Source organism: Diadema setosum, chromosome 12 (genome assembly GCF_964275005.1).
Source record: "Diadema setosum chromosome 12, eeDiaSeto1, whole genome shotgun sequence".
In the NCBI taxonomy this organism is placed as follows: domain Eukaryota; kingdom Metazoa; phylum Echinodermata; class Echinoidea; order Diadematoida; family Diadematidae; genus Diadema; species Diadema setosum.
In genome coordinates, this window is record NC_092696.1 from 17,567,879 (window position 1) to 17,595,274 (window position 27,396).

The 27,396-nt window shown below is 40.6% G+C and overlaps 2 protein-coding genes across 2 annotated transcripts in view; one reads left to right on the forward strand and one right to left on the reverse strand.

Moving 5' to 3' along the window:
* The window catches only part of LOC140235768 (sperm-specific sodium:proton exchanger-like), a 28,341-nt gene extending 22,581 nt beyond the window's left edge, over positions 1-5,760 (forward strand). The window contains exons 16-21 of the mRNA XM_072315777.1: positions 591-689; positions 1,791-1,964; positions 2,509-2,646; positions 3,387-3,503; positions 3,997-4,191; positions 4,689-5,760. Of these exons, the coding sequence (XP_072171878.1) occupies positions 591-689; positions 1,791-1,964; positions 2,509-2,646; positions 3,387-3,503; positions 3,997-4,191; positions 4,689-5,147 (1,182 nt within the window). The 3' untranslated portion in view covers positions 5,148-5,760. The remainder of the gene's footprint in view (positions 1-590; positions 690-1,790; positions 1,965-2,508; positions 2,647-3,386; positions 3,504-3,996; positions 4,192-4,688) is intronic.
* A 1,209-nt stretch (positions 5,761-6,969) lies between these two features.
* LOC140235694 (X-ray repair cross-complementing protein 5-like) lies at positions 6,970-25,962 on the reverse strand. The gene is made up of 15 exons (XM_072315712.1): positions 25,919-25,962; positions 24,187-24,380; positions 22,324-22,446; positions 21,061-21,115; positions 20,483-20,576; positions 19,011-19,197; positions 18,359-18,519; positions 17,523-17,619; positions 16,548-16,662; positions 15,043-15,260; positions 14,472-14,583; positions 12,901-13,062; positions 12,193-12,305; positions 11,048-11,095; positions 6,970-9,941 (listed from the first exon to the last, which is right to left on the reverse strand). The coding sequence occupies exons 2-15, from the start codon at positions 24,361-24,363 to the stop codon at positions 9,828-9,830; spliced, it is 1,776 nt and encodes a 591-aa protein (XP_072171813.1). The 5' UTR covers positions 24,364-24,380; positions 25,919-25,962; the 3' UTR covers positions 6,970-9,827.
* Positions 25,963-27,396: the final 1,434 nt, after the last annotated feature.

Genomic DNA, 27,396 nt, shown 5'->3' on the forward strand with positions numbered 1-27,396 from the left:
GAATATATTGATGACAATTTTTAGGACCTGAATTTTTACTTCGAATTTTGTTGTAACTGTGTTTGTTATAACGGGAGTGCACTGTATTTATTTTCTTCACAATTTCGCCTGTCAATTTCTAGTGTATTTTGATTCTAACTTGTCAGACACAGCTTATGGGTAATAAAAATAAAGAGGGTCATCATTTAGAGAAGCATTGTTGATACGTTATATGCTAATTTTAGTAGTAGTAAGTGTAGTTGCTTTATGAGTGTTGATGGCAACAGCAGTGATAAGAAAATCAAACATCGTCTATATAATTAAACTATAAATTGAATTGTGATTATGATGATTGTATCATTCTTTGATGTTCTGATAAGATGACGGTGATGATGCTGGCAGCAATTGTGATAACTCACCATTGTCATCATAATGATTATGATAGGAAAACAAGAAGTGAACGTCAGGGAAGTGAATATTACAGTGGTACTCATGGATACATCTACTAAAGATATGTGCTATCACCAACATCCCTGTGCACTATGTGAATGCCACGTATCTTCTTTTTTTTTTGTCTTTTCATTTTTGCACCTGCCACTGGTTCCCATCAGGCCAGGGCCAGCTTACTGCATTACGACTACGGCGATGTCATTGTCAGGGAGGGTGACCCCTCAGATGGACTTTTCCTCATTGTGTCGGGACTCGTGAAGGTAAAACTCGTGCAAGATGGTCCGAGAACTGCTTGCATCACACTTTTACTTTTCTCAGATGTATATTGATAGTAATTCACTGATCACTAATTTTGTAACCTTTTCACATTATTTCTTATATAAAGTTCTATTTCATTTTGCTATGTTCAATGATGGATGGTCCAAGAACTGCTTGCATCATGCTTTTACTTCTCTTAGACGTATGTTTGGAGCAATTCACTGACCACTGATTTTATACCCTTTCATGTTATTTCTTTTATTTCTATTTCGTTTTGCTTTGTTCACTTCACTCTCTTAAGAAAAAACTTGTGTCATAATGCATACAGTTGTTATTGAGTTATGTCAGTAAAAGGAAGTAATTTACAGTACTCAAAGAACCCCTCCCCCCCCCCAAAAAAAAAAAAACCAAAAAATGTAAAGCTCTAGGTCTGCTCCACTCAGTTTTGCTCAGCACTCCTACAAGAATGGTACATGGAAACAGAAGTGATGAAGTTTATTGCATGAATTACTAATTAAATCAATACAACATGGTCCATCCCGATTTTCCTGAGGTGGTGCTGACAGTGAACATGTAGCATTTAAAAGGTGTGTACAGTTCTGGTCGAGGTGAGGATTTAGCTTTCAACGTTTTGCGAGATATTCAGAAACCACTCTATGAGATGTCAAAGAGCATGCAGTTCTAAGGGGTATCTAAAGTTTTTTCGATGAAAATCGGTTTTGAAATGGCTGAGATATCCAAAAACAAGGTGAAACAAAGAGATCCTAATAAAGTTGCGGCATGTCACCTTTTATTATTAGCACTTTTTTGGATATCTCAGCCATTTGAAAACCAATTTTCATCAAATAAACGTTGAATCCTTCTGAAAATTACATGCTCCTTCATATTTCATAAGAGGCTTTTCATTATCTCACTTAGGAATGTTCAAAACATGAATCCCCACCTCGACCAGTACTGTACAGTCCCTTTAATAGCAAAGTGTTTCTTCATGAGAATAGATCACCTTCTTCTCTATCCTCTCCTGTTAGTCAATTCTCATATCTCCATCTTCGCTCTCTTCATCAAATAATTTGCCTGGATCTCTCCCCCCTGACTCACTCCAGCTCTTTGGTCGCAGCGCATTTCTGGACCACGACAACCCGCGCTCGTCTTTCAGCAACGAAGATGACGACCAGCCCTTTGAGGATTACCTGACCGTTGGCAACGTGATCGGTGAGATGGGGGTCCTAACCAACAAGCCCCGCAACGCCACCGTCATCTGTGAGACCACTGTCCAGGTACTTGAATATTCGTCATCAGATGCATATACGTTTTATGAAAAATAGTGATGAATTGAAATATTCAGGTCATCACTTTCAGATATGTAGCATGCATCTACAGATAGATAGATGAATAGATACACGTCAATAGATTAGCAAAGGTGTAAAAGATAGGTAGATATATAGATAGTGATAGATTGTGATAGATAGTGATAGATGGGTATAGATAGATAGAAAGATAGGTAGACATATATATACATAAATGGATGTGTGTTGATAGATTAGCAAAGGTATAAGATAGGTAGATATATAGATAGTGATGGGTAGTGAAACATGGGTGTAAATAGATAAAAAGATAGGTAGATGGATAGATAGATAGGTGGATAGTTCTGTGGGTATTGTATTTTCCCCTGGAGACAATATTTTCCCTCAGCACTGTGTGCTTCAGGAAAACATAGTCTATTTGGAAAAACATCATCCCTCAAGGATGTCAAGTGTTATATTACACCTCTAAAAAAGCATTATCTCTAGAATATTGCACTCTTTCCATCCTCCTCTCCAGGTGTATTTCATCACTGCTGAGGACATGCAAGTTGCCATAGATACCTTCACTCTCCACCCATCTCTCGAATACCGTCTGTGGCGCGTCGTGGCCATCAGGATTGCGACCCCCCTGATCATGGAGCAGATGACGTACCAGGTCTGGTTTGTTTTTGTTTTTTTTTGGGGGGGGGGGGGGTCCTCGGTCCGCTAGGAGGGCCATGTTGCATATATTTGAAAGTTCATTCCACACACTTGATAATCGGCACTAGTATCACAGCAAAAAGACAAAACCTTTTGCTAAAGATAATTTTTTTTTCAAAGATAGGAATAGAACACATTCATGTATTTGAAAAGTGAACATTTGTGTGCAATAAATTTTGCATGCTCAGCCCATTTCAGTGAACTTTGCTAGGATATAAATTTTGCAACTAAGATTAGTTCTGCACAAATTTTTATGATAGAAAGAAAAAAAGTTTTGTGTTCTTATTTTCACACTAGTTTAGCGGAAAATGGAAACTAGCGAAATGTCCATACTACAAAGTGTTTTACGCTTACTTGTATGTAAATTATGATTGTGAGAGTAAGTATGTGTGTATGTACATATGCATTCATGCATGTTAAATTTAATCACTATCTATCTATAAAAATTTGTCATGAGCGTCATATTGTCATCCGTCTGAATTGCTATCCACAGACAGGGTCAGCATGAAAGATCTCCAACATTTGTCATAAAGATATCTTTTAGACTCTAGACTCTGTTGAACTAGTTCCATTGAGATTGCTGTAGAACAAGGTGACGGTATTTGTCGTGTGTGAGGTTTTTGGTTACGTGCAAGGTCAATTTTATCACGTACAAATGTATTCGTCTCTTGTTTGTAAATTCTGAATTGAATGCAGGGCTGGACTCAGGAAAAAGTGAAGCTGCACTTGGAGCGAGGCTACCTGGCTGATCTTCCAGAGATGCACTACAGCTTTAACATCGACGCAACCATGGAAGACCTCATCCTTATTAACGTGAGTTGACCGACATATCGGAAAGGCGTCCAGTTTCCACGATACGTGGGCGAATCCCTGCCTTATCACGCAAAGAAATTGTGAAACGGCCTTTTACGAGCATTAGCAGTTTTGCGAGTTTGATCCACAAGGCTTACTACCCTCTTCATACTGAAAATATATTCAGATCACCTGCCCAATTGCCGCCCAGTTTAGTAAAGTTTATACGTAAAAGTTAGAATTCACTTTCTAAACACTAAATTTCTTGAGGTCCTTTCCTTGCGAGTTATCCAAGTTTATGATGATGTCCACTTCTGTCCCACACCAATAGATATTATATGCAAAGGAGGAATGCTACTGTCCTCGGCAAAATATTTTGCTTTAATGGAGAGTTCCCACTTGAAGGATTTAAAAGCATTAATTACCAGAAGGGTATGTACATGATGCAGTCGTGGCAGAGACGTTATCTAAAAGATTTGTTAACCTTCAAAACTATCTGCCATCTGGTTGCCAGGGCAACGCCATCAATGCGCACACCCGCGAGGAGATCAAGGGACCGTGCATTATCCCGCGCTCCGTGCACAAACTGAACTTCCAGCTGGACACCGAGGCTGAGCCACGCCTCTTTGTGGTGCGCACCAGCGACTACAATGGTCCCATTGTCGACGGGGTGGTGTCGCACAATGACCTCCATGGTGGGAGGTCAAAGGTGAGAGGTCAAACATTGCATGTAATGACATCCTGTCAAACAGGAACTGTGCCGTTTGATTATTCCACATCCTGGGCAATATCCAGAGTCCCTTGATGAGTAGTTGGTGAGGAGTGCATTGATATGCAAATTTCCTGGGATGAAAGCTCTTTGGTTTTTTTTTACAGACACTGCAAGGGAGAAATATCCCTTTAGGTAAATAGCGTACCAGTGACCTTGTATTTTTTTTTTTTTTTGAAAGTCAATAGTGTATTGTCTCTGTGTTAGGCGTTATTTTCTAGCCAAGAGTGGACAGTGTAATGTGATTGTTTGCATAAAACTCACCAAGATTTTTCTTCTTCTTCCATTTGCCAGCTGAAAAATACTACAAGCTTTGAAAGTACATATATGCAGATTTTACAGACAGAATACTAGTATATTATCTACTGAAATGTAATGTGATTGAAGTTGGGGAAAAAATTGTTTAACATGCTCTGCCGTAATTGTTTCCCATGCAGATCTCTATCACCAACATCTCCTCCAACATGTGCCTGAAACATGCCGCCGAGCTGCGGGTCCGAAACTCACAGGTCCTCCTCGGCAGCAAGAGCAGCAAGAGCGTGGTGCCGCCAACGCCGGAGATGAACCACAATGTCAGCAACCACAGTGTGGAGGTCGCCCTCAGTCCCGCCGAGGCGCCAATGGCCAGTCCCCTTCCTGCACTGGCGCCGATGCTGGCACCATCTGCACCAGCACCTGCTGCCGCCCCGCCACCCAAAAACTTCCTGCCGAACCTGGGGCTCTCGATGTCCGTGGGGCAAACGAACGAGCCTGAGGAGATGCCGATGAGGTCCCCACCCCGCACCCCTCTGGGCACCAGGCTGCCACCCCTCGAGCGGCTCCGCACCGACCAGCATCAAAACGAGCAACAAGAGGGAGAATCCACCACAGACTTCAAACCAATCGTCAACATTTAAGGAATTCTAAAATCATATGACAAACAACAACAAAAAAACAGGAGGGAAAACACGGAGATTGGTTGAGAAAATTGCAATATTACATTCGCAATGACTGCCAACCAAAGCCATGTTCAAATTATTAATGTAAAGATGGCTTATCAGTGACCTAAAGACGTATCAAGACAACCTAACAAGAATATCAATGGAATGACTGGCCTACTATTGTGAAAGGCAATCTGTTGCAAGAGGCCAGACCATTCCAAACGTCGTCAGATTTTTGTTTTTTGTTTTCAGAGAATGCTACACTTGTAACTTGCACAAAACAAAAGATGAGAACTATGTGTGTAGTGGGAAATGTATGCCGGCATACTTATGCACTCCAAGTACATCTCCACACTGCTTCGAAGAGGTAAAGACAACCTACAACATTGGACAATGCAAAGTAAAGAGATAGAATGAAATGTCTCGCTGGTTCTCCATCAAACGGCATTCACTAGATTTAGCGCTTTCACTTTAAGGTGCAATACTTTCATATCACAGAATAATGCAATGAAATGCTGCTACAACTATTTCTATATGTCAGAATATTTATATTTCAAGAAATAAAGGTTTGTGAAAGCGGAGAAAAGAAGCGGAAAATTATCCATTGGTGTGATTTTATGGTTGATCTAATATAATTAATTGGTAAAAGTGTATAGAAAGAAAAGTTGTATAGGGTTCAATTTTCTTCTCCTTTTTATGCGCACCTAAGCATCTTGCTGTACAAAGTTGTATGTCATCCAGCTATTTCATGACCATTTGAATAAAAATGAGGAAAGAAAAAAGGATTCCATCGCCATCAGGACAGGAACCCAAGACTTCCAGATTTGCCAGACTGGTTCTCTTACCGACTGAGCTATGGAAAACCTTAGTAGGGTGTACAGTACTAGTATTTATCCCTGGAAAGAAGTGAATTTCATCACCTGTGAAGTCAGAAGCTATTATAAAAGATGACATCAACATGAAGGATAGAAATCAACTTGGGCTAATGTGAGGGATCACCGAAGTGGTGCAGCTTTATGCAGCTTTTTGAATGTAGGTTTATTATAATGAATTCAATCAAATAGTGAAACTGACTAAAATATATATGTATATGAATAAAAGTAAGCAAAGAATCCCTTTACTTTGCTTGTTCTTATTCATATAACATGTATAATATTTCTGCTCAGTTTCCCTATTTGTTTGAATTCATTTCCATTTGGTTAGATCCAGCCCAACAAATTTTAGTGTAATGTGGCCTAAGGCCATGCAGGAGGGACATTGTTACAAATAGCAGGGATGACGAAGATTAATTACTTTCTACATCAGGGCAGTTATCGTAATACTATCTATGCCAGTTGGCCATTGAAGAGAAAGCCAGCATACATGTATGTACCAATCAGATTTAATTAGGCTGTCCTTTGTACATCCCTGAGTACACAAAGGCTGCCACAGTTTTTATTCAAAAATAACTGTTCAGCCAAGCTAGCAAGTTCAAATTGGGGCACACTGACATCGGTCATAATTCTTCAAAAAAACAAACAAACAAAACAAAACAAACAATCTTCCAGTGATGTTCAAGGGCGTTACCAGTGGTTTGCCTGACATACATTGTACCAAATTTCCATACAGGATATCTGTATGATACCATTTGGGAAACCTTTACAAATTAAAGATCATTGAATCATATGTTTAAATTAGCATGCGACAAAAGCTGAAATCTTAGACATCACAAGACTACTCATAAGGCCTGCTTCTTTAATTACAGTAAGTAGACACGACACAAGTCAAACAAATACATTTTTTGTTCTCTTTTTTTTTTTTCATTCTTGATTTTATTATTCAAGGTATTCTACATGCGATCTATGTGTAACAGGAATCATTTCACATCATCGGTAGATCACATCTACTCCAGATTCACTCGTGTCAGACTGTCTGGGCATCAGCATGACCCAACTGCTCATCAGCACCCTTTACCATGCCAACAATCCAGTCCTGTTGCATTAACTCTCTTAACTACCACCAGACCAGGTAGCAGAATTTGTGCACAAAGTTTAAAAAGGCTCTCTGAGGGGATGGTCTTTTGAGGGTTAATGAGCTTGTGCTGCCCATATAGAGAGGACAGATATAAAACCCCTAAAAACAAGGTGAATTTCCAGGTTCCAGCTCTTTAAATTTCTTTGATAGTATTTTTTTTTTTAACCTGGTATGGTGAGAACAGTAACATAATGAGGTAATTGTTTTGGTTTTTAGATTCTCGTCATTACAAGACTCCCTATATACAACAGATATCCAATGATGTACATGTACAAACACCAGTAGCCTCACAGAACGGTACTTTAGAGGGTGAAAGTACTGTTTCTGTCAGAGCTTACTGTAGGACTTTGACACTTCTTACAGCTGGAACAGAACACAGACCACATCACATTTCACAGATGTCTCCTATTGTTTTCCAGTTATTCGATTACATACACATAATTCAATATTCAGAACAAAACTGATATTGACCTGTGCACAGTAATTTGGCACACTATTAATCTCAACATGCTTGAAGCTACAGAATTTTATACTATACAATAACACAGGTAAAAACCAAAACGCACAAGAAAAGCAATATTGATGCACAAATTTACACAGGAAATTCATGGTACACAGGAACATTGTGATAGCAAGGACCTAAGAACAGAGACAGTTTCCTCGTTATATGTATCAGGATTCTCACTAAATCGGGTTACAAATGCAACAAAATAGGGTCTGTTATATCCCACCTCTTTGTAGCAAGGGTCCACTGAACTATCAACCTTACATCGACTGAGACACAAGTAAGTTTCCCTTCCAGTAATGTTAAAGGGATGGTACAGTATTGGTAAAGATGAAGATTGGGCTTTGAACATTTTGCGAGATACATGTACCAAGAAACCACTTGTGAAATAATACAGAGCATACAATTCTACGAGAAATTCAAAGTTTATTTGATGAAAATCGGTTTTGGAATGGATGAGACATCCAAAAACAAAGTAAAACAAAGCGATCCTAATAAAATGTGGGTCCCACATTTTATTGGTATTGCTCTGTTTTGGATATCTCGGCCATCTCAAACCAATTTTCATCAAATAAACATTGAATCCCTCTTGGAATTACATGCTCTTTCATATTTCATATGAGGTTTCTCATTATCTCACGAAAAAATATTACAAACCGTATTAAGTTAGGTCTCAACCAAAACTATACGATCCCTTTAAACTTGGAATGCATTAGGGTCTAGAGGGGAACCTCATCACAGAGGTCAGATATAACAATACCCTCTTTTAAAAAGGTGATTTTGCAGGCCCCCAACTGTTTATATTTCTTTATTTTTGTACCCTGATACAGTGAGAAGCATGACTTGATAAGATTAATGTCATGGTTTTGGCGCCCTCATTTAACATTATAATGAGGTGTACGCTGTCACAGGGCTGCCGGTATTTACAGGTCAAAATCAGGAAGGTTTAAAAGGGCTTTCAGTGAGAAAATGGACACAAAATACTGCATACGCCGAATATTTCGTGAGGTTTATATTTTTGTGAATTTCAAGAGTGGGGTGCTATTCACGAAATTAAGGACATGCGAAAATATTGACTCTGATCCCGATGTGAATGTGACGTACACATGAACATTTCTTCGTGCAGTACAGGACTCCACGATCGCAAATTTAACCACTCGCAAAATCGTTGGAAATTCCAGATTCTTGAAAATTTAGACTTGCGAAATATATGACATATGATATACAGTACATTGCATTTCCCCAAAACGGGTGGTCTTTATCATCTCTTGTCAGGACACGAAGAGGGGTGTTCCAGTTCTCAGCCAGCTACCCGGAGAATTCTCTGAATGAATCACACTAGATTCGGGGCAACATACCTTCTTCAGTTTGTAGGAGGAGCATTTTGAGGTACACACTTGCACCCAAGAACAAATTACAAAGCATCCATTTCTGTGTGAAAGTTCATTCTTTGGACAAAAACAACACTGAATACTTAAAAAAATACGTAATTTTGTCACACAATTTACAGCTGATCCTTCAAAAAACACAATAATCAGTTTGTCGGTGACTTTTTTCTTTTGATGAGTTGAATCAGTTTGGAGCTCCTAAGAATGATGAAGTGCAGGCATCATTTGTAACAAGCTACATCAGTAAACAAGAGAACCTTATTAAAGTATTTTACAAGAACCTGAAGTCGGGGTTTTGTTAAAAAAAAAGAAAAAAGGGAGACATCCCTGACGTAATGACCACACACATGGAAGCATGCACTACATTTCAGTATTTCCTGGACAGATACTTTTTGAAAGTCTTGTTAGATGCATCCAGCAAAAAAAAACAAAAACAAAATAAACAAACAAACAAAAAGAATCATAATGAAACATCTACAAGGCCCTGAAAGCAGTATGCTGATGAAATATTGATTCGAGTTCTAATTTTCGCACAAACTTCCTGAATAGTGAACAGATTTTTGAGCTGTGAATCATTTTTCATCGCAAACGCTCTGTGCTCATTTCATGAAACATTACAAGGACTAGCCACGGAAGGACAAAACATTACAACATTTTTTGGGGGAAAAAAGTGAGAAAGAAGTTGTGTCTTGATGAGAGATGACGAGGATTTTAGAAAAAAAAAAAAATCTTCCCTCCTTCCACTTCTTCTCAAACTCCAAGGTGGCCCTCTATAGTTGCAACGAGGTCAGCTTTCTTTCCCCCAGTGTTCAGTCCGTTCTTCTGGCAGTACTCCTTGAGTACGGCGACGGTCAGCTTGGATAGCTAGAGATTGGAGAGAAATCAGGAATAGATGCATTAGTTGCTCGTATCTAGGTATCGTATCAGGGCAATTACCCCCACAGAAAAAACTACTCCCTGGCTAAATACTGGTAAGTGATAAGGTTAGAGTAAAGATTAGGGTTAGAGTTAGGTTTTAGTGTCAGAGTTTTGGTTAGGGTTAGGATTAGGTTCAGGATTAGGATCATGGTTAGGGTTAGGGGAAGGGTCTGGGGTAATTGTCCAGGGAGTAATTGCCCTAGAAACCAAGGTATCAGTATAATGCTCTGATACACTTCTAACACATCTTAGTCCCACATATATATTAGGAGACAAAGCGTAGAAGAAAAGAGCATCTCCAACACCCTCGATCCACACCAACCCTCCCCTGCGAATCCTGCACACGTTTCTGTCACCAACGGCTTAGACTCAGAGTCACATTTGGCATAACATCAGCCGGATAGATAGTATCTAAACTGATGAACCAAATGCTCGGACACGAGCTGGACCCAACAATCATGAGTCCCATACATTGACTAAATGCTGGGCATTTGTAGCTGTAACGTTACTGACTACACACGAATGTATACCTCTGTGGCAATACCAATGCATTAAAATGCCAAATATAAGACAAATAATTTGAAAACTTTGCAAATATCCAGCACACTGGTTCTTCCCACTCCCTGAAAGTCACTGGTGTGATTTCAGAAGATTCCCTCAACACAATAAAAAATTATTCAGATTCAGACATTATGCAAAACTTTTCAAGGGCCGAGTATCGTGCAAGTCAAAGAATCGGTGCACCATTGGTTACAGGTCTGTGACTTCATCCAGTACGGGTTGGAAAAATATACAATTGTACAAGTAGATAAACCAGTGCAAGTTTAACTAAACTGATAATTCCATTCCAAGAATGAATATCAATGACTAATACCTCAATTTCTGTTCCCCTATCCAATATCCTGCACAAGATGAGGGCATAGGCCCAAAACCTTATTACCTACAACTGCTCTGCAATAAACTAATCAATTGAAATTATGTGTGTTTTGTGCAGAGCCTTTGAAGTAACCCAAAGATCATTAAGATAGAGTCTGCATCTTATCTTCTCTCACCTTTCCTTCTCTAGCCTGCTGTGCGACATCAATGGTCCCACCGCCCTCCTGGGGTTTCAATCAGACAAGGCCACAGGAAGAGAATTCATTAGCATTGGTACAACAGCAATAAGGTTCATGTTTTTTTGCCATGGAAGCATATGATCCCAAAGGAAGGGGAGGGGGGTCAAATTGACCCCTTATCTCACTAAAGATAGGGTTAAGGTGCATTGATACTAAAATTATCATGGTATTGAAAGCCATTGCTTTATTGGTACCATTCTCAATGGTGAAATACCTTCTCCTCTCATCCTCTGACCCACACAGTTCCACCCCACAGGGTGTTGTCGTCATGGACACATAATTTGCTTCATCAAAACATAGTTGGATTAAGTTCTTTATTTCTCGTCTGTACAATTTTTTTTTTTTTTTTACCATTGCAGCTGTTACTTGGCCACACAAATGCAAAACCATGTTTGTCAACTGGTTTCAATTCCATTCAATCATAATCCCTTGAGAGCCAACGTCCGCAAAATTCAATTTTGTCTCTGCGGTGTCGAGACCTCAGTTTCTGAAAAAACACAATTTTTCAGGGGAACTGAAAAAACAAAATTTTTCAGGGGAACGAAAAAAAAAAAAACCTTTCCATTTTGGCAAAATAATATTAATGTTGATGTCAAATAATGTTGAAACATTGCTTTGGATTAAGTATTAATTGTAAGGCTGTGAAAATCTAATCAGCTTGTTTTATATTCAGAATTGGGTAAGAAGGGTTTTTAACCCGTTGAGGACAGACTGGTTTAGCTACAACACGCATTTCCCATAGACACCTGCCCGAATATACTCGGGACTCGTCCTCAACGGGTTAATATTGTGTATGCCATTGAGATAACAAGGTCTTATCGCTCAAGGAGTGATATTGACATATGATTGGCTCTGTGATTGGTCAGATTCGGCCCTGGAATTTTTTGTGACTTTGGGGTGGTCGGAAGATGGTCTGGGGCCCGTTTCATAAAACTTGTCATCAGTGACAAGTTGTCATAGATGTGACAAGCTACTGAAATCCTTGCATCTGATTGGCTGAGAGCAAATTTGTCATAGAAATGTGGCAGTTGTTACTGATGACAAGTTCTATGAAATGGGCCCCCGGTGTCCTTTTATCTCACCTTTCTCCTGGCAGCTGGCTTGGCGGTGGGGTCGTAGCCCTCTGGGTAGACCGCATCCCGGAACTCACGGATGAGGGTCCCCGCCCTCCTCTCAATCATCTCGTTGTTCGGTGCTGATCGTGGAAAGAAAATTTGTAGGGAAAATACTAGTACATTGATTACCAGCACTTGCTATCTTAATGTCATGCCGATACTGTGACGACTGCTGGCCTTTTTTTAAAGATTTGATGGAGTGTATTCAAATTTCTGCAAATTTTCAGTTAAAATAGATTTACAAAAGGTCCAAAGAGCTTACCACATGGTTTTTCTCACTGACAAGAGGGGAGGGGGGGGGGGGGGAGGGAGGGAGGGGGCAGTCTCACTCAGACTTCTGGCGATGGACTTGCTGCTCCTGGACTAACAATGATATTAATAATACAGTGCACTCCTGTCATAACGAACAAGGTTATAACAAAATTCCAGTTACAACGAAGTCATAACGAAAGAAAACTGCCAGTCCCAAGAACTCCATTATAATGGGAGTCCACTGTAGGCCCTATAGGGTATTTGTAATGCTCCATTCCACTCTGAGTGCGCAACGGGCACAAGAAATTCCTCATACAGCATAAAGAGAAAATAGAAAAAGGAAAGGAGAAACAGAAAAACGAAGTTGTTAATGAATCATAGTATGCTAAATTAGATAGGTCAGATTGGTATCACATGTCTAACCTGTGTGGTCTGTGATTTCGTCCGGTGCGTCCCGGTCCAGAGCCAGGGCCTCCAGGTTCCGGAAGTGGGTCTGCAGGACCGGGTTCTCAAAGTTCTCCGGCGAGAACTTGAAGGTCAGCTTCTTGACCACATTCTTGGCCTTGTCAATCTGGTCAGGATTGGCTGGAAATAAAAGATAAAGACAAAAATAAAAACAAAAATACTAAAAATCATGATACTTAAAATAACAATGATGACGATAATAACAATAAAAATAACTATGAGAATTGCAATAATATTTAAAGATAATAAAAAGTTTTGGGTACCTCAAAAGTGTCCTTGAATTTCCTTGTCTTAGTTTGTGTTTCAGGTTAAAGTACCTTCAATATAACTAACACTGTGAGACTTACTCGCCCCAAAGTGCTCTCATGTCTTAGTAATCAGGCAATTAACTGCGACCAGCAGCCCCATACGCATAGCGACCAGCAGTCCCATACGCATAGCGTAATCGGGCTTCGCATTGTAGCATTCAGGATCATGACAGATTTAGTATCGCAGGGTAAATGTCAACTTAAAATCCCATAAATTCTTCAATTTGAAGACTTACCAATTACGTTGAAGTATTGAAAACAGGCTTCGGACAACGTTTGGTTCTGCCTATAGTCCCTTTCTGTTCGAATTGATGACTGAATGTGACTTGGTCGACAGGACCTTAGGAGAGCTACGTACAGTACACTGAATACTACAGCCAGTGCATGCGAACACATCACATGCACACAAATTTCAAATCCATGAACGGATAAGATGTTTGTGTGCGCATGCGCTGGCCATGGTATCCAGTGTATGTAGCTCTCCCAAGGTCCTCTCGACCGAGTCACATTCAGTCATCAATTCGAACAGAAAGGGACTATTGGCAGAACCAAACGTTGTTCGAAGCCCGTTTTCAATACTTCAACTTAATTGGTAAGTCTTCAAATCGAAGAAATTTTTGGATTTTAAGTTGACATTTACCCGCGATACTAATTCTGTCATGATCCTGAATGCTACAATGCGAAGCCCCATTACGCTATGCGTATGGGGCTGCTGGTCGCAGTTAGCTATGCGTACAATGGGCTGCACGCTGCTGGTCGCATTCAGTGGTTTCGTACAATATTTATCGACGCTGTACAGCGTCGGCTGTGGTACGAAACCATTATTGCATGATTACTAAGACATGAGAGCACTTTGGGGCGAGTAATTCTCACAGACAACGTACTTTAACCTGAAACACAAACCAAGACAAGGAAATTCAGGGAAGCTTTTGAGGTACCAAAACTTTTTATTATCTTTAAGGCACTAATGATAGCAAAAATGATAATGGTAACTGATATGATAATTAGTAGCCTCTCTCACTCAAATTGGACAAGGGGATGGCATTCTATTTCAAAATAGCTTTCATAAGAAAAGCAATAATGTCTGGGAGAAAAGAAATGACCTCGAGTGCCCTTGCCCTGATTTGCAAGGACATCAAATCTTGATACATGAGGCAGCATCATCAATAGGAAAATCAAGGAGCTGTGATGCCTTAAAAGCACCTACACAGCTTCTCTCACCTTTCGGAGCTTGCTGGAATTCCAGCTTTCTCATGTCGTCGGCAAATGGGAGAAAGATGACATGGAATCCTGGCGGAGCCACTTGAGTGTTGTGTTCGTCTAATTCCTCTTTCTGTACGAGAGTTAACGGTAATGACACAGTACAACCTCATTATAAAGATGTCAGATATCACAAACCCATTATAACAAGGTGACTTTGCAGGCCCCAACTCCTCATCTAAATCTCTTTCTTTGGAACCTGATATACATAGTGAGACACCTGATAAAACACTAGCAATTGTCACATTTTTGGGGGTTCTCATGGTAACAAGCTTCCCCTGTAATAATAAATGACCATATACCAGCAATGCGGTCATAATTACTCAGAGTATCTTCATAAGAGTTGCTCATGCAGAAGGCCTAAACATTTTTTTTTCCTCATAACCTAACGACTGCCATGCTGATTCTACGGTGAAATAGCGGGTACACAGCAACTTGTCCAAGTATGACACTGTGTGTGATTTTGATTTTTGTTTTCATATTTACTTATTTATGCTGCAATCAAACCCCTGACCCAACCTTGCCCACTGACCTGTGGGACGAGGGCCACAAACTTGGGCGGCGAGTTCTTGCGGGGGATGTAGCGGCAGACGGCGACCACGTTGCGCTCAGCGCACCGCTGGAGGAGCGCGTTGAAGAGCGTGCTGCTGCCGGCAATGGATGTCTCGTCGGGAAAGAGGAAGTGGGCGGGGCGGACGTGGAAGTACTTCTTGAGAGCGGAATGTGGCTTGAAGCCCATAAGAACCAACCCTGGATAGAAAATAAAGAGAGGTGTGTGGGTGTGTGTGTGGGGGGGGGGGGAGAGAAGCATATCCATGTTCACTTCATATTCATGAACCTTCAATACAACCATGTAGAGCTTAAAATAAATTATTGGGAAGTTTACATGAACCACATTTTCTAATACAGTCAACCTTGCTTAAGTCGAATCTATTTGACCTGAAGAAATAGCTTCAAACTTAGTAAAAATTTGACCTTCGAGGGATTAAAATCAATAGCATATGAAGAGAAGAGGACCTAAAAAAGATTTAGTCGATTATTTTACTTATGCCGGGTCGACTTGGGCAAGGTTGACTGTACCCTGTAGAACCTCCCCCCCCCCCCCAAAAAAAAAAAAAAAGTTTCTCAAACTACACAGTGATTGATTACTTTGTCCATTCTGTTTTTTTAGCATTGTTTTGACCATTCAATCCCAAATTTGCTATGTTAGGAAACATGCAGTCCTTGGTCAGTGTCTCAAAAGCCTACCATCCCAGGTTATTCTATATACATTGTTTAGAGAGGTTGTTCTGTCATGGAGGGAACAAACTAGTGAACTATACATAATGCTGCTCTTACATCATGCTCCCGGCAGCCGCAGCAGGCACATTTCAGGTGACCACAGACAAAACGGGATGGTCGTGAGACAACGCAGTGAGACAGGATAGGCAAACGTGACAGGCCACGATTGCCATGGATGCCGTGTCAGATTTCTAATCTGTCAAAAAATTTGCCAAGGCAGTCCCAGTGCTATTGAGCAACCTTGTATGCAGGAACAAAATGGGGCAAATGCAACGAAATGTGACGGCACATAAAAAGCCATTACCAAACTTGGAGGGGGACGCGATGGAAAATATTGATAGTCTAGCCTGACCAGACACCGTGAGAAAAGCATCTCATAGCTATATGTTTACTAAGGCGAGGACTGGAATGAACAAGACTAGAATATGGAAGGGGGGTGCAAGAAAATGTCCCATCTACCCACGGCGCACTACGTTTTGGGCAAACGGGATGCCGTGGCTGCTGGGAAGATAGTGTAAATGCAGCATATAAGATGTAATCTCAATGATTTCCTTTTGCGTTCAGAAAACCCCCTCAAATGATTCACATGATCAAATACCATTCTACATACCAAATTACCATCATTTGTATCTCAAAAGGGGATAGCATAATGACATGAGTGCATAAATATGCTTTTTGTCAATCTCTCTCTTATAAGTCAAAATGCTCCTGATACTTGAATGAAGCACATCAAGCACATTTTTCTCACTCCTGTACCTGCATCATCAAACTTCTTGACCTGGTCCACTTCGTCCTTCTCGAAGACGATATTCCTTCCACCATATGTTTGGTACTTCTTGATATCAGATGGCATGAGAAGTTCACCGGTATCCTGAAACCATAAAAAGTTTTGCAGATAAAATTGGAGCTAAGATCGGTTAAACTCTTAAAAAGTCTAAGAGATGTTTACATGACTATTGGAGAACATGCTGATGCGAATATCTGCAAATGTGATGGTTCTTGCAACATGTGGACCCCATTGAAGACCAGGGATGTCATATTGGCATCACTGAATATGAGCCATCCAATCATTGTCTTTTATACACTATACTATGAGCAACGCACAAATACACAAAGCTACACACTACACTACAAAGCTCCACACTTCACTACACAGCTGCAAACTACACTACACTGCAAAGCCACACTCTACACTACAGAGCCATACATTAAAGGGATAGTACAGTATTGGTGGAGATGAAATTTGGGCTTTAACTTATTTGCGAGATACCATGAAAACACTTAAAAGTACAGAGCATACCATTTTAAGAGGAATTCAAAGCTTATTTGATAAAAATCAGGTTTGGAATAGCTGTAACATCCAAAAACAAAGTAAAACAAAATGATCGTAATAAAATGGGGGTCCCACACTTTATTAGGATCGCTCTGTTTTGGATATCTCAGCCATTTCCAAACCAATTTTCATCAAATAAACGTTGAATTCCTCATAGAATTACATGCTCTTTCATATTTCATAAGATGTTTCTCATTGTCTCACCAAAAAATGTTAGAAACCTGAAATTAGGTTTCAACCAAAACTATACGATCCCTTTAAACTATGAAGTTACACAATAACACTACAAATCTACACACTATACGACAAAGCCTGTCACTACACTACAAAGCTACACACTATACTACAAAGCTACTTTTTATACTACAAAGCTAAGCAGGACCTGTGGGTTTTCTCACCTCACAGTACATCTTGGACTTGGATTTCAGCGGCTCGTTGGTCTGGCGGTACAGCTTGACAGGGTAGGGCTTGTTTTGCTGCCTCACCAGATTGTAGCTGACATGAAGAAGGAAGGCAAGATAAATGAATAATAACTACATGGATTTCAAACTCAACCATGGCTAGAAGCAGGCCACGAACATGCCAAATCATATGCTGTTGTCGTTTTCAACACCCTGGGAGAACATCAAGTAAAATAACACAAAAAGATGCAAAATTGTGACCAACACAACAAGCGTACATTTCAGTATTTACTTCCGAGTTGTAGTCACTTGTGTAGTCACACTAGCAAATTCCAGGGCTACTAAAATGGACTTCTGTCTGGCGTGAAAGGCAAAACAGTTATGACTCATTACCAACTTCACCATTAGTGTGCTCATCTTGCCTATTGGCACAAGGGCTATAGTATATTCTTCGCAGATGTCTGGAAAGTAAATGTCAATGAATACAGATTAACTTATCTGCCTAATTCCTACCGTGACACCATGGCCTTTCAGTTGGACTGAGGCACATTGCCACACCTGTTCAGGCTTGCTAACTTTACAACTAGGTCTAATCTACAGATGGCCCACATACTGCAGAACTGGAAATATTTGCGGCACGAAACTATAATAGCAATTTGTCACTTTCATTCAATACATTGCGGAGACAAAAAACTTTGGTGTGTGCATTTTACTTTTGAGAATCTGGGCTCTGCCAAAGTTTCATGCATGTGAAAATTTTTGGCTTCACAGTATGTGAAACTTCTGCAATCAGATACCCTTATTATAATTAAAAGGATGGAGCTGACACTCACACGCCCACACCAAGTTCCAGCCCCTTGCCCAGGGAGAAGGGGATCCGCCCCATGGTCCTCTTTTTGTGTTCCTTGGCTCTCACCCTACCGAGGAGCTGCTCAAACTTCTCAGACGGATCCGGCAGGATACAGTCCTCGTCCTCGCTGGTGTGAACGATGTCCTGTAAAGACATGAATACCAGAGAAATGTTTATTCACACTACAGACACACACATGCACACACACTGTGTTCACACTATAGATTGCCTATTGTGTAGAGGATAGTTCCTTGTTTGTGTGATTTGTTCAGTCCCACATAATTATATTACTGTTATGTTTCGAGGGTGGGGGAGTATTCAAGTTTGGGTAACTTGTCTATCATTTGCAAGTCCACAATATCCCCAAACATATGAATACATAAATTGTAAAAAGTCAGATTCATGGAACACAAGAAAGGTTGATATCATAACAGAATAATGATACAATTTTCAAACGACTCTTTCGCAGATAGCAATGAAATTTGCCTTTCAGCTTTCAGACAAATAAAAATACAGAAATTATGTTTCACTCTGACTTTGAATAGATCATTAAAATTAAGCATCAACATATTTTGAACAAATTAACTTAGCAAACACTTGGAACATTTGCAATTCATAAACGAGGCATTGCATACCTGGTAGAACTCTGTGAACCTAAACTTGGCATCGGTCCGCGTCAGGTGCATGAGCTCGATCTCGATGCCGATGTCGTGGAGGTCTTTGGCCTTCTGCTTGGCCTGGCGCTGGAATGGCACATTGTTCTCGTGGGGGTGGTCGTTGTTGGTGAAGAGGAGCACCCGTTTGTGGCCTACTTTGTGTGGACTGTTGGGTTACAAAAGAAAAACAAGAGACCCGCGGGTCTAGCGCTCACCTGAGTATCGCAAGTTCACCTTTCACGCAGTCACTAATCTAAATTATTCACAGCTCTACTAAAATTTGACCAGGCTTCTCAAGTAGAAGATGAAAATGTACAATAAGGGCCAAAATTTTTAAAGATTCCTTAATTTGGGGGGATTGGGGGCCCCTGGGGCCCTCTGGGTGGGGCATGGTGCCCATTTTGATAAATTGAGATCCTGACCCCCTAGGGATGCTACCTGCCAAGTTTGACGAAAATCCATCATGAGGTTTTCAGGAAGAAGATGAAAATGTACAATTCAGGCCCCCATTTGGACCTTCCCAACCCCCCCCCCCCCCCCTCCCCAAGAGGGGCACCCCTGGATTTGCTATGAACAAACTTGAAACTACAGTCATTAATGTACTCACTCATAGTATTATCTTAGCTCTATAACTTCTGATTCTAGAGAAGATTTTCAAAGATTCCTTCATTTTGGGGGGTTTGCCCCCCCCCCCCCCCCCCCTGGGGCCCCTGGGTGGGGCATGGTGCCCATTTTAACAAATTGAGATCCTAACCCCCTAGGGATGCTACCTGCCAAGTTTGGTGAAAATTGGTCCTGGGGTTCTCAAGAAGAAGATGAAAATGTATAATTTAGGCCCCATTAGGACCCCTCCCTACCCCCCTCCCCTGGGTCCCAAGGGGGGCACCCCTGATTCTGCCATGAACAAACTTGAAACTACAGTCATCAATGTACTAACTCATAGTATTAACTTAGCTCTATCACTTCTGGTTCTAGAGAAGAAGATTTTTACAGATTCCTTAATTTTGGGGGGTTTGGGCCCCCCTGGGGGCCCCCTGGGTGGGGCATGGTGCCCATTTTAACAAATTGATTTCCTAACCCCCTAGGGATGCTACCTGCCAAGTTTGATGAAAATCGGTCTTAGGGTTTTCAAGAAGAAGATAAAAATGTAAAAGTTTACGCACGACAGACGACGGACGACGCACGACGGACGAAGGACGAAGGACGACGGACGACGCACGCCGGACGAAGGGCGATCGCAATAGCTCACTTGAGCCTTTGGCTCAGGTGAGCTAACAAAGCACAATAGGTCTTCTGTGCTAATGATTATAATTCAATATGGCAATCTAAGCTGAAATATGAACACAAAATTTGACACATTAAAAAATAAATTTTTCATTATAACTCAACAATTAAAACACTTCTGTAGTATATCTGACTATACTGGGACACATTGACGACCTTTGACCTACCACTGAGAGAACATGTTGGAACACGTCCACAGAGCGTCGCTGAGGGAGAAGCTGCCGTTGAAGCCAAACTTGTTGGCAAAGTCGTCGTTTCCGTCTAGAGCGCACAGAGAGAGTTGAGAGACGAGAGGAGTGCGATTCAAGGTCAAAGAATTATAATGAGGCAAACAGCACACAAGCATGCAAAAGTTCATACAACACTGAGATTCTTAAGTTTCTGTATTTAAGCACATTCTCCCATCTTCATGAGTCCCTTTTCTACCAAAAATTCTCAGTTGTGCAAAGATTTGCCCATAACATACTTGCAATATGCCATATATGTGAGGACACAATGTAAATATGTGCAATAGTAATATTTCATCTTTACCGTCATTCCAAGCATTTGCTCATACTGCAGTTGGACACAAACAGTGTTATCTGTCCTGACTAAACAGCTTGGTTTGAAAAAAAAAAAAATCTATTTGGCAATTTTGCTGTTGTTGTTTTTTAACTGAGGACTTTACTTTATGCAAATCTATAATTGCATAGTAAATGATTGACAGCCACATTATATATCTGTCAGAGAAATTCAAAAGATGCACCTTTGAGGAAGTTCTCCAGTTCCAGTATTCTGCTTGCACTGGGCTGGTCCAATTCCTGTCGGAACAAAATAAACACCAGAGCTTGAAATCACAACTAAAAATGTCACCTCCAGAGTACTGATAAGAGAGAGGAAAGAGTGTAACTGAAGTTGAAATGTAAATGGTACAATTTCCAATTTATGCAATATACTTCCTCTTTCTAATGTCAAGCTGGTATATTATTTAGGCAAAATGAAATATCTTTGGCAATCTATACACAATGAATCATGAACAATAAAATTCTAGCACATCTACCCTAAGCTACAAGTGCATTTTTTAAAATAATGTTGTGTGTTCTCAGATCTTTCAATTTAGTGTGCATAAGTAGATGGGTCTGGTAATGAGAAGTTTTCTGAAAAGCGATATTGAACCTTACATACTTCTAACACCAAAGCCAATTAGGGCTTCTATTCTTTACAATTCCTGAACTCCAGGTAGCCAAACTTAAACACACACCCGGGCTGCTGTACTACACTGCAGTTTCCCAAAACTTGGGCCTTTAAAAGCCTTTACTACCCACTCCTCATAATAATTTTCCTCCTTTTCAATAAAAAACAAACTACATGACTTTGTGATTCACCAGTCTTACACAGTGGATTAAGCAGGGTCTGGCATTAACTTTTTCCTTCCCTTTCCCATCAGGCAAATAATATCATCAATTTTCACATTTCTATTTGCCTAGAAGGAGAAGAAGTACTTGCCAAAATGACATGAATGTATTATTTGACTTGAGCTTCTGATTTCAGATCAGAAGTCCAAATATTATACACAAGTTTGCCTAATCAGGCAACACGACAAATTACAGTATTTTCTTCTTTTTTTTTCCACTTGACCAACATACAGTTTTACCTGCCCCACACAAGTGGACAAGTGCTATCGTCAAGCCCTATTTTTTAGGCATGCATTACCACCAATCTGGATCTGTGTCATCACCAAAGAGCAGGTATGCCGACCTTGTAAATATCACTGCAGTATTTTGAGAGCTGAAAAGACATATTTTTTTGGTGGAAAAAATAGTATTTTTACCCCTCATGCAATTAAGACATATGTTGTAATAAAATTTGGGGGAAACAGCATTTTCCATAAAACCTACAGTATCTTTTTTTTTGGGGGGGGGGGTGGGGGTGGGGTGGGGGTGGGGTGGGGGGTGGGGGAAGAGTACAATCTGCTGTAAGAAAAGTTACATTTGGAATCTCTGCAAGAGTTTATAGACTATGAACTAACCTGGAGGACGTAGATGTACTTGAAGCTCGCATTGTTCTTATCCTTGTCAGTTCCGAAGAAGACCACGCCCACAAGGTCCTTCTCACTGCTGATGATCTTGTTGCTAATAACACTCTTAGCACACTGCATGACAGAAAATGTGATTCAAAGCCATTCACTATTTTTGTGCCACGTTCGCATGCCCGACTCAATCTGCAGCATGCCAACTTCGCATATTCTGCTCGAATGCACAAAGCCGCCCAAACTGATCGATAAATTGCCAAGTACCGCAGGATAATGAAAGCATTTCTCACGATTCCGTTCCTCTCATATTAAAGGGTGTGTACAGTTCTGGTTGAGGTGAGAATTTAGCTTATAATGTTTTACGAGAAATTCGGAAACCACTCTATGAGATGTCAAAGAGCATGCAATTCTAAGGGGTATCAAAAGTTTATATGAAGAAAATCGGTTTTGAAATGGCTTGAGATATCCAAAAACAAGGTGAAACAAAGAGATCCTAATAAAAGCGTGGCCTGTCGCCTTTTATTATTATCACTTTTTGGATATCTCAGCCATTTGAAAACCATTTTTCATCAAATAAACGTTGAATCCTTCTTAAAATTACATGCTCTTTCATATTTCATAAGAGGTTTCTCATTATCTCACCAAGGAATATTCAAAACATGAATCCCCACCTCAGCCAGTACTGTACAGTCCCTTTGAGCTTGCATTTTATGTGGTGATTTACTTGCAATCGGTTCCCTACTGGATTTGCGAGAAAATTCTTAGTTTCTGTCACTGTTTTGTGTGCGAAAGTCATGCTTTACAGTAATATAGCTACTGGTCATTTGAAAGAAACATAATCATAGGTTTTATGTACCACTGACATCAAAGCAAAGCTTGGTATTTTCTCTACAACTTTGCTCATTACATGTCCAGCTCAACAGAAATCTAAAAAAGTTACATAGATTTGAAAAAACAGAATGTTTTCTCAAAGTATGACTACGTTGGTGTCTCAGAGTAATGTGGCACACAGGGGGTTTCCACCATGGCACATAAAAAGTTAATAAGCAGTACATTACTTGCACTCTGCACACAGGCAAGAAAACAAACGAGACACCTAGTACTCATAGTACCTAGTCTAGTACTCATCTGAGCAGTGCACTTTGACTTCAAGGCACTCCACCTGACAGAGACAAGCTACTCTAAAATCTAGTGATTGCATGGGGGTTGCTTCAAGAACCTCTAGGCAACATTCTCCTAATTTGGGGTATTTGGGCCCCTCCTAGAGCATCCCCCATTAACTAATGGTAATAATATCATTTAATAATGACAACAATTCAATTACTTGCCCATGGACTTCTGGGTTAATTTGGGTAAGCTCTTTGTTCAAATAACAATGTTTAGACTTATAACATAATGGAGCAGATCCTAATCAAATGATTGGTTGAGAGCATACCTGTGACCAGGCATTTATTCTGTCTGACACATAATTTTGCCTGTGGCCAGTCAACCAGTTATTAGCACTTTCACATTTCGATAGTGAATGGGCAAGATTTTAAATAGTTTTTCATTTACTTGCGAGGGTGATTTATCAAATGACAAAGGATCTGCTTCATCATTTTATATAGCAAATAAAACACATTATTTTGTTCGGGCACTAGCATGATCATTACTCATAGTACATACTCATTACCTTAGCAACAGTCCAAACACCCTTGGCTTTCGCGGCGAGCCTGTTAGACTGTTCCAAAGGTACCCTGTTTGGGTAATTCTTACTAATGCCCTCATTAATGTGTACCACGGTATATGTATATAATACTAAATGCATGCAAGTGACAATACTATCCACAATGGCTAGCAATGTAGAAGACAGATTCCTACCTCAATGCACATCTCAAAGTGGCTGCGCTCATCCTCCTTCTCGAACATTTGCTCCGAGCAGTCGATGAGGAAGATCAGGCCATCCCTACCGACATTCTTCCAGTCGAAGCCGGCCTCCTCCTCTTCGTCTTCGAGATCATCGTCGGCATAGCCCAAGTGGCCTCCCCAGTTGCTCATGGTGATGGTGGCAAGTTCTGTGTGAAGTGAAGACAATGACAACAACTTAAAGAGTCACTGAACATTCCAAGGACATGCATCACATACCTTTAGTTTGTACACTGACTGCCATGATCTCCACCACATGCACATACAATCACATTAAAATGTCAACACAGCTACAACATTTTTAGTGTACAGAGGGACCACAAGTGTTATCATAAATAGTGTAAAGTAAGTCAAGAAACATTGAATATTGCAACCAAAACATCCACTTTGTATTGATTTTATAGAACAATATGCCAACATCAACATGTTATTCCTGTTAAGAGTACACTATAAAACGTAGACGGATAAGTCTGCCTTTTGTTCGGTGGCTCCTAAAACACTGGAGTTGTTTGTAAAGTCGGTAACTGAAATACAGTCGGCCCCTCACGACAGATTCTTACATTTAGATCTACTCTGTTATGCGGACTCACCAGACAACGGCAAGTAGGAAACAGGGTAGATTTCAGGGCCGGCGCAGTGTTTTCAAAAGTGTGGGGGCCCACTTCTGGGTTTCATGAGCTAACAAGCAAAAAAAAAAAAAAAGGTCCTCAGCTCATTCTCTCTCCCCTCCCATTTCCGGGTGTTATAAAAAAAAAAAAGTCTTCAGAGACAACACATAACCTTACCGCCGCCATACTTCAAGAATAAAGATGTCTATCTATTTCTATTTTAGTGCCACTTACGTACTTCCGGGTTGAAAAAAGTGTGGGGGCCCAAAGAGGCAAAGCGATGACACCTTATGTATTCCTTTGTATGGTGCACAAAAAGTGTGGGGGCCCGAGCCCCCACGGCTCCCTTGGCTGCGCCGGCCCTGGATTTTCCCGTTTTTTCATTAGACACCTAGTTCTAAACAGCTCACAAAATTTGCCATGCACATAGAAATCTAACTTGGTTTAGAACCTTGCGTTCTATTCAAATTTAAAATCTAAAACTAAATTTACTTGAGACGAGGAACCAGCGAAGCTCACCAATTTCTCCACAGCAGAGTGAATGGAAGATATCTGTTGTGAGGGACCGACAGTATTAATTACTATTCTAGTCTATTTTATTACGACTGTACAGTTAAGGACCACAGCTAACAAGGCTGTCAAGAAGGCACTGACTGATTAAAATAAAGAACTTTAACCGTTGGCGTTAGGGCCTATTGTTAGAGTAAGACTCAGTAAGAGGCAGATGTTCAGACTTTAGTTTTAACCCCCCCCCCCCCCCCAAATCGATGGGGGGGGGGGGCGGCGAGATCAGACAAGTTTGCCGCAATGAGCAGCTTGTAGATCTATGATTTTTTAGAATGAAGCAATGTTGCAATAAATTTGTGTTAAAAAAACAACAACAAAGAATCCAACCACACAAGTTATTACATATGGGACTACGCACAATTGCCCTTCACTAAATACTAAGCTCACCACTCCATGTTATTGTCCTCATTTAGCTCCTGCAAAAAAGAAGCGGTCACTGTTTTGATACTACGGATCATGGATAATGTTTATCAACATCTGAAAATAATCGTAATACATACATAGAGACTTACAGGTTCGAAATTCGCACGAAATAGGGAACAACAAACAAGCACACTCCAGTCGAATGCGAGACCGAGACTTACAAGCGGGAACGCCGCGCTTGAGATGCAGCTAGAGCTATCTAGAGTAGCACGCAGCGCTCGCTCGAGCCGCCGCCGCGCGGCAGGCGCAGGCGCAGGCGGCCGGTGAGCGATTTTTTTTTCCGTAACCCTAACGCGTCGAAATTGCCTGTTGTGTCACTTGAGCAAAGACTATCAGTGTACTGGCTGGTTTTGTACGCATGCGCTTGGACTTCGTTATGCATACTGTACTGCTATACAGTATGTACAGTGGCATGGTCGTCTGCTAACACAGAATCAGATTCGAATGTGAGTGGCACGCCCTTCAAACATAACGGGTTTGTGTCTAGGTGTGTGTGTGTGTGTGTGTGTGTGTGTGCGTGTGTGTGTGTGTGTGTGTAGTGTGTGTGCGTATGTGTGTGTGTGTGTGTTTAAAAAAGAAGGTGATTCAGTAGCACAAGTGTGTGCGTAAGGCAGATATGGATTTTCTTGAAGTTACAAAGTAATCTGAAAGCCTTTTCTGAGATATTCATGCAGAATATTCTATGTCAAGTAACACGCTATGCATGGTATGATTTGTATATATTAGGATTATAGGCCTATATTGTATACTGTGTGTGAGAAAAATATGATTTAGAAGCACAAGAGATAAGAATTCAGCTGCTTATTTTTGTTCAAATTAATTTCATTGTAAACATGGGCCTGATATCGATGAAATTCTAATAAAGAATATAATTTTTTTTAAAGTTTTTTGGTGTATTATTCTGTTGGCACTGCAAGTATACACTCAACAGTAACACGTTCCCATTAATCGAAGTTCCAGGGGAAAATGAGAAGTGAGGACACAAGTCGTACATGGTAAATTGGAGCTTTATTCGAAGACGTTTCACATGAGCAAGCCGTTTAGCAAGTCATCATTTTACAAAACTCAGCACTCAGTATATCGTGTACAACATAAACAGGGAGGTGACTCACCTTGCTGGTATATTAGCAGGGAGATGAGACTAAAATACTCTCACCTCCCTGGTACACGGGAGGGTGCCTTTTTCAATCAAAGTTACAAATCACTGGTCACTTTCACTGACAGCGATCACTTGTGTTCAGATTATTTATGGGCTGCCTTACGCGGCAGCCTCAAAAGTGGAGTGAGCGTCAGGTGATTTCCGTTGACAAGCCACGAATGATTTTTTTTTTATTTTTTTTTTTTGTGGGGGGGGGGAGGAGTAGGATAATAGTGCTGCTTGATATAATGATGTGTACATAGGCCGTGAGGTAAAAGAAATTTCATTTCAATTCAATTCAATTCGATTTTATTGTCCGTTTCTGGAAATTTGTTTTGTTAGCATGCATACAAGTTACATCGATACATACAATATACAGAGCACACGTTTAACATGGATACACATGATAAACACGCAAGAGATATACAC

What these genes read in the sequence shown, in the direction of transcription:
- LOC140235694 (XM_072315712.1), bottom strand. Translation starts at nt 24,363, where the DNA reads ATGAGCAACTGGGGAGGCCACTTGGGCTATGCCGACGATGATCTCGAA. An exon ending in ATTCCAGCAAGCTCCGAAAG is followed by an intron (nt 13,063 to 14,471) that starts GTGAGAGAAGCT and finishes TTTTATTTCCAG; the next exon opens with CCAATCCTGACCAGATTGAC. An exon ending in CGAAATCACAGACCACACAG is followed by an intron (nt 12,306 to 12,900) that starts GTTAGACATGTG and finishes TTCCACGATCAG; the next exon opens with CACCGAACAACGAGATGATT.